At 39.9% G+C, this 12,775-nt stretch overlaps 1 protein-coding gene across 1 annotated transcript in view; it reads right to left on the reverse strand.

Annotated features, from left to right (window-relative positions):
• PRKCE (protein kinase C epsilon) overlaps positions 1–12,775 on the reverse strand; it is a 297,906-nt gene that overhangs the window by 186,881 nt on the left and 98,250 nt on the right. Inside the window, exon 2 of the mRNA XM_064446071.1 lies at positions 9,896–9,959. Coding sequence (XP_064302141.1) covers positions 9,896–9,959 — 64 coding nt within the window. The remainder of the gene's footprint in view (positions 1–9,895; positions 9,960–12,775) is intronic.

Consider the following 12,775-nt stretch of genomic DNA (forward strand, 5'->3'; position numbering starts at 1 on the left):
TTAAAAGGATTATGCACCAACAGACTGAATTGTCACCAAGGTCTAATTTCTGTCTGCACTCATACCTTTAAAAAGAATTTTGGCTTTGATCAGTTAGCTTGCAAGGTTCATTTTCTCAGCCAAATGCCTGTGCCATTACTGAAGTCAGTGTTAACTTGCAAGAGCAAAGAACTTAATGTGGACAGTCACACTACTATTTCACAGCTCCTCCTCGCAGGCTTTCCAGTTATTGTCATTTGGGTAACAACACACAGACATCTGCTTTCAGATGCCATGCTACCAACAGGTGAAATTCTGTCTCAGGAGAAACATAGCACCTACCAGATCAACAAGTAAATACGCACCAGAGTCAGGTGAATTACAGATATCTACTGACATTAACTTATTCTAACACATTTATTATAAATGCAATGCTTGGGGGGGGGGGGGGTTCTGTTGGGTTTTGTTTGTTTGTTTAAATAAACAAACTAGAAACTCAAGATCTGGATGGGCAAAGATTTCTTCCAGTTGTAAACACAGAAATAAAACAGATTCATAGTTCCAAGAAGAGATAGAAAGAAACCTAGGAAAAAAAAAATTCATTTTTGTAATACATATCCACTCTTCAGCACGGAGGTATTTTAAGATTAAACCAAATAAGACCCAAGAGAAAAGACATATTAGTGATAGTTTTGAATTATCCCTCCTAAGAGGAGAAATTAAGACATAGCAGAAGGAAAAAACTTTACAAACCAGTTTAAGCTTCTTTTATTTCTTCGATTTTACCCTTTTTCCTCACTTGTGGTTTACATGCGTGCTGAACTTCTGGTGCTGAAGAAATGAAAAGCTGAATAGGGAAAAAATAATCCCCCAAACCCTATGTGCATAAAACCAAAGCTTCAAAGGAAATAGGTTCTCAGCTGGTACACTGCATAATGAATTTTGAACACAAAGATTCTGGTTACATTTGAAGATAGCACAAACGCTACTGCTTGCTGTTGTTTTGTTAAAGTAAGGCAGCCTACAGAAGCAAAACCAAAAAGCTAGTGTAGTACCCTACCTTCACCCAAGCTATGAATAAAAACATGAGATTAGGCCTTTAGAAGAAGCAGAGTCCTCCTTACTGAGACTGCCCAGAGCAGAGCAACAAATGTGTGCCTGGTTTCTTTGACTGGATATTTTGTTTTACATTGGGAAGGGGGAAAAGGTATACAATATGGACACTTCAAACCCTATCTCCCTGAGCACACAATATTTGTGGGAACTTTCAGGGGGAGCTGCATTTGTGAAAGAGCTCTAGCTCGTAAACCTACCTGAGTCAAGTGACTGAAGACAGAAAACATCTGGTTAGCACTGCCAGTTCAGCACTGTCCTGTTCAGACCCAGCCTTGAGTCTAAAAATATGTTTCTGTGCTTAGCTGAGTCTTGGTAAACAGCTTCCCAGGCATCGAGCAGCATCCTTACTTTACAGATACTTTAAATTTTATCCCTGGAAGACTGCCTGCCCCAATGCCACAACAAATCCATTTGTGCAGATCATTTCCACTCCACCTACAGCCCTGGAGAAGCTGCAGAGGCTTGTTGGGCCCCTCCTGCCCTGAGGGCAGTGCACTCTGACTGTATCTTTGTCTCTCCCCAGGCTCTGTATGGCTCTCCCTAAGCCACCTCCAACGCATCAGCTTCCAGTCAGACATTAAATTACAGAGGAAGGTAAGGATGTGCGTGTGCTGAATGCTCAATTATGGGTTGCAAAGTAAGAGATAAGAAGGTCTCTGCAGTGAATTTATTAAGAGATTGTGATTCTTCTTTTCAATGTGTTTACCATAACTGCGTGGGATATTACACAATTGGTTCTCCATCTTAAAATGCAATTATTGGCAATTAAAAGCTTGTGATCAACTTGAAACTTTCTTTCAGAGAGAGGTGCTACTGCCAGGATGAGTAGCAAAGGTGGGCTAGAGATACATCCTGATGGAAGAGATGTATTAGTGGGAATAAAGAACAATTTGTACCTTCTAAAAAACTGAGTTTCTAGAAAGAGGTGAACTGCTCTCCACCTACTGGAACAATATTCAGCTGAGATCTTTGTACCTAGTCATATACTAGAAATTCTGAACAGACACAAGCATTCTTCATAGCCTGTTCCACACCCTAAGATCAGCAGCTGATGGCTACCAGAAACTATTTCATGGTTTGCCTAACAAATCTTTCAACAGCACCACAAATGTCCCAAAATGGCAATAATCAGAGATAATAGAAGAACCTCCCAAAACCCCAGCCTGTCAAAGCTGTATTTGCAGAAGACATTAGTGAAAGAAAACACTGCCTTCACTAAGGCAGATTCCTGAAACAAGCAAGCAAAAAGACTAGCTCCTGCATGCGTGTCATTTAGACTTTGATATTTCTGGGTAGGCACCTTCTGCTGTTCTCTCTTCAGACAGTGCCTAGCACAACCAGATCTCATCTTCTGGGCCCTCATAGCATAAGAAGTGTAATTAATGATGATGACGACTACAAAATAGTCTTAAGAACAAAAACTCTGACAAATGGATACATTAGGAATTGTAGAGGTAGTTTTCAACCCATGGGGTATTTTCTACTAACAGATCTTTGCAAAAGGATGCTACAACATGGAACACAAATACAGTTTTTCTTACGGTATCGATTCTACTGAAGTTGGATGCCTGGAATAAATCCTGTGGATATTCTGATTAACATGCCATATCTATGTTACAGACTTATCAGGTATGTCACACAAAAATGGCATTAAGAAGCATACCCTGCTTCCACCAATGCTGATCTCCTTTTTCCTGCAGAACTTCTGCCACAGGAGAATCAAATAATAGTTTGGGTTGGAAGGGACCTTTAAAGGTCATCTAGTCCAACCCCCCTACAATAAGCAGGGATGTACACCAATCAGCAATAACTGTATTTGCAAAGCTGAGAGCCTTCAAACTAAATGAGCTAGCAAGAACCAGGAAACCTCTTCTAAACTCATGTATTTTGACGTAAATGTTAAATATATAACTTGTAGTCAGGTATCTAAGGACTTCTTTGTTGGGCATTTCAATGCAAAAGGCCAAATAATCAACCTAAACAAAATGTGTTTTGCATTCACAAAATACTGCCATAACTTCAGCTAACAGGCTTTATTGTTAAATATCACCTTAAGTTCTTCACCCTGTGAAACGTAAGTATCTATGGGAAGATGTTTCTGAAAATAAATGTATTAGAAGATGTAATCTTTTGTAACTACCTAACTCATAGACATAACCAAGAACTTCAAACAGGCTGCTTTCTGCAGCACCTACCATCTCCAGCACAAGCGGTGGTGTTTTATTGCAATTCAACTACCTGCTCTAAAATGGGGAATCTGTAGTTATACAGAAAAACAATTGCATTACGCAAATTGGGACATCTAACAACAATAAAAAGCATTACAATTGGTTAAACATAGTACATAGAAAGAGAGTGTTGAAGAGTTTATACAATTTTTATTACATGATACCTATAATAAATACAGTTTTAAAAAACCCTAACATATCAAGGTCATTCTGAAGTAATTCTACAGTTGAGTCAATACTGACATATTGCAAATGATAACTTAATTTTTAAGTTGGTAGAAAGCTATCATACGTAACCATACACATTTGTGTCATACATAAGCCAATAATTCCAAAGAAAGAAGAAATCTACAATGACAACTGCAGTAGAGCCACAAGCTTTTAAATACAGCAGCATCTGTCTTTCAGTCTATATGAAACCGAGTTTGTTGAAAATGTTTTTAATCCTCAGTTTCCTAAGGCAACCTACCTCTCTTACCCACTTGATGGCCATCTGTTACTCCAGTTTATAAATTGAATTACTGTGTCATCATATGAGTTATGTTTTAAACTTTCAGCCTGCATTTGGATATTGATCAGCTACACTGCAGCTCTTAAGTATTTCTGAAATCACTCAAAAAACCTCACTCACAAAACTCTATAAGCACTAAAATAGATCAAAAAATACTGCCAAAGCATGTCAATAAAACAGTCAATGAGTACACTTCAGCCTAGAAATAAAGCATATGCTACAGCAACACTGAAGTAATACAGAAAATCAATATGACCTCAGACAACAAGCAGCACTGAAGAAATGAATAAGACAGCATGTCTTAGAGTCTCTCCTGTTCATCCGAAGACTGATAAACAGACACACCTATCTCCATAGCTCTGGCAGAACTTGAAGCTACAAGACTAAAAACCCATGCAATCATTAGGTCCACTTTGTGAAGTAACAGAGAATAAATATGATAGACCTTTCCCAAGCTAATTACTTCTTACAAACACCAGTCTACTCTAAACCTTGCTTTTCTTGTAACTGCATACATGAAGTGGAGTCACCAGATGTTTGGTTAATAGCAAAATTGGCTGATTACGTGCTTTGCAAGACTGACAAAATATTCTGGCAGAGTAACAACAGCCACCCATATTTTGCACTGGTCTCCTAAAAGCAAGTTATCAGCAACACTTATTCTTAAGGATCTTATGCGCTTACATATGGCACAGGACATGGCTCAATGAAGTTAACCAAAAAATTTCAACTAATGCTACCACATGCTGTGTCAGGTCCATAGAAGCTCCATTTCTTTGTTTGACCAAAGGGATTTATGTTTAAAAGTTCAGAGCAGGCAGTTATTATTTGTCAGCACTTTAAAAATACAGTAAAATATTAACATTATAAACAAATACTTTTATAAATAGAACTTCACTGATTAACTGTTGTAGTTATTTTAGTCTGTGAATGGATACCTGAGTGTGTATCTACATTCCATAGAATCATAAAATCATTAAGGTGGAAAGACCTCTACGATCATCAAGTCCAACCATCAACCCAACACTACCATGTCTCCTAAACCATGTCCTGAAATGCCATTTGGGAAGTTTCCACTGAGGCAGCTGTTTCCATTCATAGGAAACACAAATGCGTATTTACTCTGAATGCACAGAGCCATTTTAAATAAAATATATCTACAGAAGGTAAATACCCCTGTAGATCAATTTTGGCATAGAGAGTTTAAAGACCTGAATCTCAGGTGTTATGGAAATACTGGTTACATAATTTAAAATGGAGAATTTTAAAAAAATGTATTTTAAGGGATGTTTTCTCTCCCTCTGCCTACGTTCCCATCAGGAAAAGTGAGCTAAAGTGTTTTGCAGGACTGGTTTTGAAAGCATAATATAGGGATCTTTGAATTTCAGCAGAAAAATTTAAATCCTAACTTTTGAGAACATTGCCTTTTGCATGACAAACAGTTCATTTAGCATTTTCTTTTCAGTATGTGGGCCAGACAGTTCCTACTACAGAATTTACAAAAGATTGCTAAAATAAGTAGTTAATCACCCTCCCTCTCAGTGCAGAACAAACATTCAGAAGCTGTAAGCAGGCTCCAAAACAGGATTAGTGTAAAAAAGGTGATGATAAAAATGTTCCTGTGGGGTTTGTTGTTGTAAGGGCTTTTTATGTAGTTTGTCTTCCACTTCTCAGACTTTAGCATTTGTATTTTTCAACCATTTTCTGCAAAGACTAGAATTGAATGGGAGCAAGTTCTAGAAAATGATGTTTTCAGAACAAATACAAATACTTTGAGATTTGAATGATCCACTGTGAAAGTTGGCAGTGCCGCAAGATATCCAGTGGAGAGCAGTCTAAAGCCTTGGACTTTACAGGCTGACCCCTCACAAGTGCACTGTTGCTGCTGGAGAAGCAGAGCCTTTCCTTCAGGTGGCTTCTGGAGGAAATTTCACAATATAGGAAATGGCAGAGAAACTGGCACAGCTCTATAAGCTCCCATGGATTTGTAGCTTGTCTTTAAAATGGGAGAAAAACTGCAAGTAGCAAAGCCAGCAGCTCAAGCCTCCTTTCTACAGTTCCACATAAAAATACCTGCCAGATGCTAACACTGATAGCTAAGTCTGTCTCAGTGTGTGTGGTGGTTCAGGCTCCCTGGGCTACTTTTGGATCCAGCACAAGCCCTATTGTGTTGTTATTTTGGTCAAATGACTTGGGCATGAGGCAATCTCTGTCCACACCTGGTCTACCTGCTGCCTGACTTGTGTACCAGAATTGTGGCCAGAATGTAAAATACTGACCAAAGTCAATCATCTTGATCTTATAACTAGCAATCCAAGAGGGACTGCAGTGGGATGAGTGACACTGATTTTGCGAGGTTTGCCAGCTGTGCGCTGATGAATGCCAGCACATAAAAGTGAGTAATTTATGAAACTCACGAATAGGGAAATTTTATTCACAGGTTAACCTTGGTGGGTGTGTCTGCATGTGCAATTTGACTATATATATGTATTATCCCTATTCACATAAACCATTGACCAAGTTCGAGACTAAGATTGGACCTAGCCACACCTAGACTTCTCTCTGAAAGATGTTTAGAAAGCAAGGTGGTCTATTCTGAACCTCGTGACTCAGCAGGAGGGTCCTCCTTATCCCCTGCATCCACAATCCCTCTGAATCATTCTAACTCAAGTATACCTCAATTTTCCTTTGTGCACTTCTAAGCAATAGAGTGAACCTTGCCATTCTCTAATCTTTAACTAAGTTGCTATGTTGACTGTAAAAAATTCCATCAAATTGCTGTTTTATATTGGCTAGTGCTGTTAAGAATTATACTAATACAATACCTAATACTGTGATCTATCTCAAAAATATTAATAAATCTTAGATTGCTAACTAAAGCTGTGTAACAAATCATATTCCCGACAGTTTGGTGTAGTCAGCAGGATACAGAAGGCTATATTTGTGGCAATTTGGTGTAGTCGGCCATATCCACAAGCCTGCATTCGCGACAGTATGACAAGGAGAGGCAGAAGTACTCTTTACCTCCCTTTGAATCTGCCATATTTCCATCTCTTCTGTACACCTAAGCCACGCAAGTGATGAAAGTCCATGAATGATTCAGGTTAGAGGAAGGAGAAGGAGGAAGAGAAATTGTGTACTTTTGTTGAGGAAGTCAGCTTATAACAATGAACAGTTTTCATTGTTTTGCCATGCAAGTGCAAATAATGCAGAGGGATAATCAATCTGGCAGCTGGGACAAAGGGACAATTGAATTTTAAGAGGTACACCGTAACAACATCTTATATCAATATAACATAAAAGCTTACTAAAATTATTGAGAATATACTACTATTGAGAATGGTGGTTCTTTCTCCACCATTTAGGATTTTATATGTAAACTTTAAATTTATATAGCAATTTATTCCCATAAAGGCTCACTTACAAAATTAGGACTTTCGCCTCTTAGAGGCAACTTAATAAAGGACAAAGCTCTCTGCCCTTATTAATGGATTCAACTAATCTTAAGTCAGTTATTCCAAGACAGATCTTAAAAATCTTTTAGAAGTGCCAAATAACTGAAGTTGCATTATTGATTGCTGATAATTAGAAACCTGCATATATTATGAAGAAGAAACAAACCAATTTTCAGTACACAGAATTACAAGACAATACTGGTTGGCAAGTATATTCTACATCTCAATGACAGATTTTTTTATTGCCTTTTTTCTTTAAATACCGCTGAGACATGATTGTTTCTTTCAGTTAAAATAGTTGCTACAGTTATTTTTATTTTCATAAATTGCCAATTGTTCCCCTCCAGAACCCGAGGTGAAATATTGATACCTATTTGCTCAGCATGAGAAGAATGCTATGTATTCTGTGCAATTCACAATGAAGACTGGAGTTCAAAAACAAGATCCTGGTTAACAGATTAGGTCAAGAGTAGCAATCGCCTCAAACAACCCTAACCACTCCAAAGTCATGTATTTAGTCTAACCTTTATCTTACATCCCTTTCATAGTCAACAAATCAGATCAAATACAGTGAACTGCCTCATTGCAATGCATAAAATATATCAGATGTATTCTATTTACATACATATTTATATATGTATATATACATAGATCAAATTAAATAGGCATTTTTGAAACATGTAAAGTAAGTTAATTTCCATGTGGGTTAAGTGTTTCTGTTCACTACAGAAGAATGCATACAGTTGTTTTGTTAAACTAGGTGCTTCACTAAGACAGCTGAAGTGAGAGGAGACTCATCCAAAATTATCTAGGCCTCAGCCCTAATAAAGCAATCTAAAAACAGGATTTCTTAACATCACTAACAAAACACCGTAAAAACAGTTTACGAACTGCTCCAATTTCCCTTGTGAGGAAGACCGTAACTTTCCTATAGAATTTTGCAGTACTTCTACACACCACTTTTTCACAGGTATTTAATTGTATGAGAAAGCTCAAAACTATACAAGTTCTATTGCATTTTGTAAGCACACCAACTTCTCCAGGGTTCCACCGAATCCACCCTAACTAAAGCCTCTCGGTCTTCACAAAAACTTTCCATAAGACAGCATTTCATAAGCTGTTTTCCCTCAGTGGCTTATTCCATGTGAGTGCTCCCCTTCAATGCTCATGTAATGACATGAATTCTAGTTCTGCAGGTTTCTTTCCAAGCATCTTACAAGTGTCACAGGGTAATGAACCACATAATATAGGAGACATTACCATAGCCATGTTTTCTTTTGCTATATAGAAGTTTATAGTTTTAAAGAACTTCTGAAGAGCAACATAACATGATTCTTCCCACCTTCTGACAGTCTGACACACCTGAATGCATCTGGTTAAGGAATAGTAACACTATGCCTGCCGCGGTATTAAGTATCAATGGGAGGTTGCAACACCATCCACCTGCCCTACAACAGAATCACCCCAATGCCTTTAACCACATTTTAGTTCCATCACTGACATATCAATTAGCAAGATATGTGGAAACTATTAAACTGATATTTTCTTCAACATGCAGGAAGGAAAAAAAAAAAAAAGCCGAGCATCTCTTATGTGGGTACAAAATGTGGCTATAAGATGAAATTTAAATAACAGTTTGCTTTGGTTTTAAAATTCAGGATTTAGAGCATATGCGTTTTTGCAAGTTGCTGTCAGTAACTGATCAGAGCACAAGAACTGATTACAAAGAACAGAAATATAAATGCATTCTGCTGTTTCTCAACTGTGCCAGGCAAAATAATTTCATTTCATAGCATTTTCTATTTGAGCTCCTGTCAGGGCTTATGTGAATCTTCTTTATGTACTGTGAACCAACGATAACCTCATTTAGCTGAGCTCTATGAGCTATCAGGTAAAGCTGATCAGTGGACACCATTTAAAATAATCAAACCCAAAGAGCCATCTAGGCCATTTGAGCTGATCAGGCTGTCATCAAAAGCATGACTAGGATACACAGATTTGCTTCTTCATAAATTCTCTTATTCCCTCCATATACCACCTGACTCTGTTCCCACCTAACAGCAGAAAATTATCTTAAAGATTTAATAAATATTTCACTTCCATCTTTCTTCAGGTTTCTTTTTCCAACATGTAACTGCTGTGTCATAACAATGAAAATACCTCTTATCATTACAATGTTTTGGTCATTACTTTACTTGGAAAAGAAACATCTAGAGCAAAAATACCAAATATTAGAATAATCTAAAAAAGAAATCAAGTCTTTCCCCCGACTTTTGATATCTTATAATTTCTAGCTACATAATGGTTAGCATTCTTCCAAAAATAAGAATTCTGAAGTTTCTTCTGGAAATGAATACTACTAAAACATTCTCATTTCATTACTGTCCTTTTAGCTGGTCTTGTTACCATCGGTGATTAACAGGGTAAGATGAACTACAACTGCTCATTGACTCAGAGGCAGGTACATCAAAATGTGTTCGCTTTAACTGAAGCTCATACAGATTTAAGAGGATATTGGCACAGCACTTCCTCTAATGCTTCCATTGCAGAGGCCCTTGGAAGAGTCCATTCATGAAAAAATAAGATAAAATGTTGAAAGTCCCTACCTTCACCTGACGATCCTGAAAGGTCTATGATGACATACACTTTCCCTTCTGGCTCCAAGTCAATCTGCAATCAAGAAGAGAATTAGAAGAAAACTTAGAAGGGCTCCCAAAGCAGGTGACTGCACATGCAGGAAACAAGAATTTTCCAAAACTCATGAAGCCAAGGTGTAGGCAGGACACACGGACAGGTCTACAGTTCACTACCAACAGAGCCTCCTTTTACAAAGAGGTGCTGAGGACCCTGAACCTTTACTGAAGAAAAAAGAAGGGTGCACCCTTAGCACTTGGAAAGCTTAGACCCAGTGAATTTTACAAATCAAATATTTAAAGCACTGTTCTGCCATACATTTGTACCACTATTTCCAATGAGAAAAGGAAAAAAGTTAAAAAGTGGTAGTATCTAATAAATTTTTTACTGTAACTTATACTAAGCCCAGTTATGCAAATGTGAAAAACAACACTGTGACCTATTCAGATCCCAGTGAGACAGATCAGCTCTGGTCACAGAATGGGGGAAATGAACACACACAGCTCATATGGCCAGTTAACACGTGTTTATAATAGTCCCTTTGTATCTCCACTGGGAGAAAGAAATACATGCTTTATCCTCTTTTTCTGAAATACAAAATTTGTTTATTTCTGCACCAGTCTGGTAGATTTTAAGGAGTCTTTGCTCTTGTGGAGATCACTTTCACTCAGCATGAAATACAGGCGCTCAGCATCAAGCTGCTGTACTTGAAGATTTCATGGGCTATGGGAATAAGCTCCTGTACATTTAGGCACTGCAATGAAGAACTCATTACAAATCCTCCTATACTTACCACACGTTTCATCAGCAACTCTAAATAACGCCAGATTTGAGTATCTTAATGGTGCCCCACATGACAGATAATTTTTTGCAGCCACCCATCTCTCAAAAATTAAACTGTAACTAAAACACTATGTAATCAATAGCTCTTACTGTCACGCCGCAGTTGTCACACTATTTCACAGACCAAGTGATGTCATGTACACATTAATACTGTATTTTCATTCTATTTTAGTAAGTAAAGCACACAGATAAAATAGCATGCCCAGTACCAGGGTGCCTGAAAGGGCCTTGTCTGCCAGGGCCTGTCCTGCGTTCCACTGCCCCAGCTGGGCGTGAGCAGCCGGGGGGCACTGGGGCAGCCCCAGCCCCCAGCACTGGGCACCTCCCTGGGGACGGGGACAGGCCCGAGGCCAGGCCGGGCGGTGGGCCTGCAGGAAAGCCCAGCTCAGTGGGGCCCATAGCCGAGCAGGGCAGGGCAGGGCCATGGGGAGCTGGAGCCTGGCCCCGCTGTGGCACTGCTGGGGCAGGAGCTGATGGCCCCAGGGGGGTGACATGGGAGCCTGGGCCATGGGCAGAGTCAGGGAGCCCTGGGGGTCCAGGCAGGGACACTGGGGCCTGTCAGTGCCCTCAGAGCCCTGCCACCCACACGGGACTTGATGAGATCACACCTGCTGTTTACCAAACCAGGGTACATGAGGCAGGAGAGAACATGGGAAAAGGATATATGCCCCAAAATGCCCCTTCTTCCCCCAAGTGAAAAAGCAGCAGGACTATTGGTGCCAAACCAAATGGAGGCAGACGAGGAAGCCAGGAGCGTGCCTCATCGCCAGAGTCCAGCCAAGCCTGGCTCTCCAGGGGCAGAAACCCCAGAACTTCCCTTATGCCCCTGCTACACTGAGGCAAGCGCACACGGGGCCGTGGCTGGGAACAGGCCAGCTCCCCTCCCACCCCACCGCAGCCGCCCTCCTCCTGGGCCAGGCTGCTCTGCTGCAACAGGGGAAGGCGGACCTTGCTTCGCCGACATCAGCTGTGGGCTGACACAGAGCACTGACGTGCCTCCTAAGTCATAAGCGACGTCAGGATATGGGGCACTAGGCCACAAAAAGATGATAATCAGAAGGTGACCAATTCACACAAATAACTTGGAAGACCAATCTGTAAAGTAGCAAGTAAACGAGGAAAGGAAGGCGATGCCAAAATATCTGGGCCATGCTAGGCTTTGCCCATCTGCGTTCAGCAGGCAGTCCCATGGGGCCACCTTTTTTGTCTCCAGGTTTCTCTCACCACCTGAGAGAACCTTTACAAAAGGGGTATCTCTGCTGTTTTGCTCTTTTGGGCCACAGCTGCCGAATGCATCAGGGTGACACAAGCTCCTCCCTCCACACCCCAGCTTCTCACAAAAACGCTTCTGTGCCGTTCAAGAGCAAGCTGGTAGAGGAATTTACAGGTCTCACTGATGTCATTGGACCAATGGATCAAGAAAATTATCTCAGCAGCTGTATTGTAAATAGACAAGGCAGGAAATAGGTGTTCGCAAGGCCAGGGTTACTCAGAGGAGAGGAAAATGAAAGCATGGTTGAGTGTTTTCCCATAAATAAAGTGTTGAATATTAAGTAAAGACTTTTTTAACAATTTCTGAACTAACAGTGTGAGTTTTGTGGGGGAGATTTTTTGGGGGGTTTGTTTTCGTTTTGAATAAAGCTACTGATCTTGAAATATTGCTCCTCTCCCTTTGCATTTTTTAAATAAAACAAAAAATTAGATCAGAGGCACAGGTGCATGAATAGACTTTGATGTCTACAATGAGGGAGGCTTTTGAAAAACTGCTATAGCACTCAACAGATGGCTGTATTAAAGACAGGAATATCTAATGCTCTGGATGTATCAGCACTATATACTGTTTGGTTAAGCTTTCAGTAAAATACTTTATGCAGTTCAAATCCCAGTGTGCGTGCACAGATACAAAACCCCAACACCATCCCTCCAGAAGAATCAGACATCTGGAGGAGTTGGTGACGACCATCACAGAGCCTCTGTTCTGCCCATTTAAGTACAAACACCACTGGAAT

This window comes from Phalacrocorax carbo, chromosome 3 (genome assembly GCF_963921805.1).
Source record: "Phalacrocorax carbo chromosome 3, bPhaCar2.1, whole genome shotgun sequence".
Classification (NCBI taxonomy): Eukaryota; Metazoa; Chordata; class Aves; order Suliformes; family Phalacrocoracidae; genus Phalacrocorax; species Phalacrocorax carbo.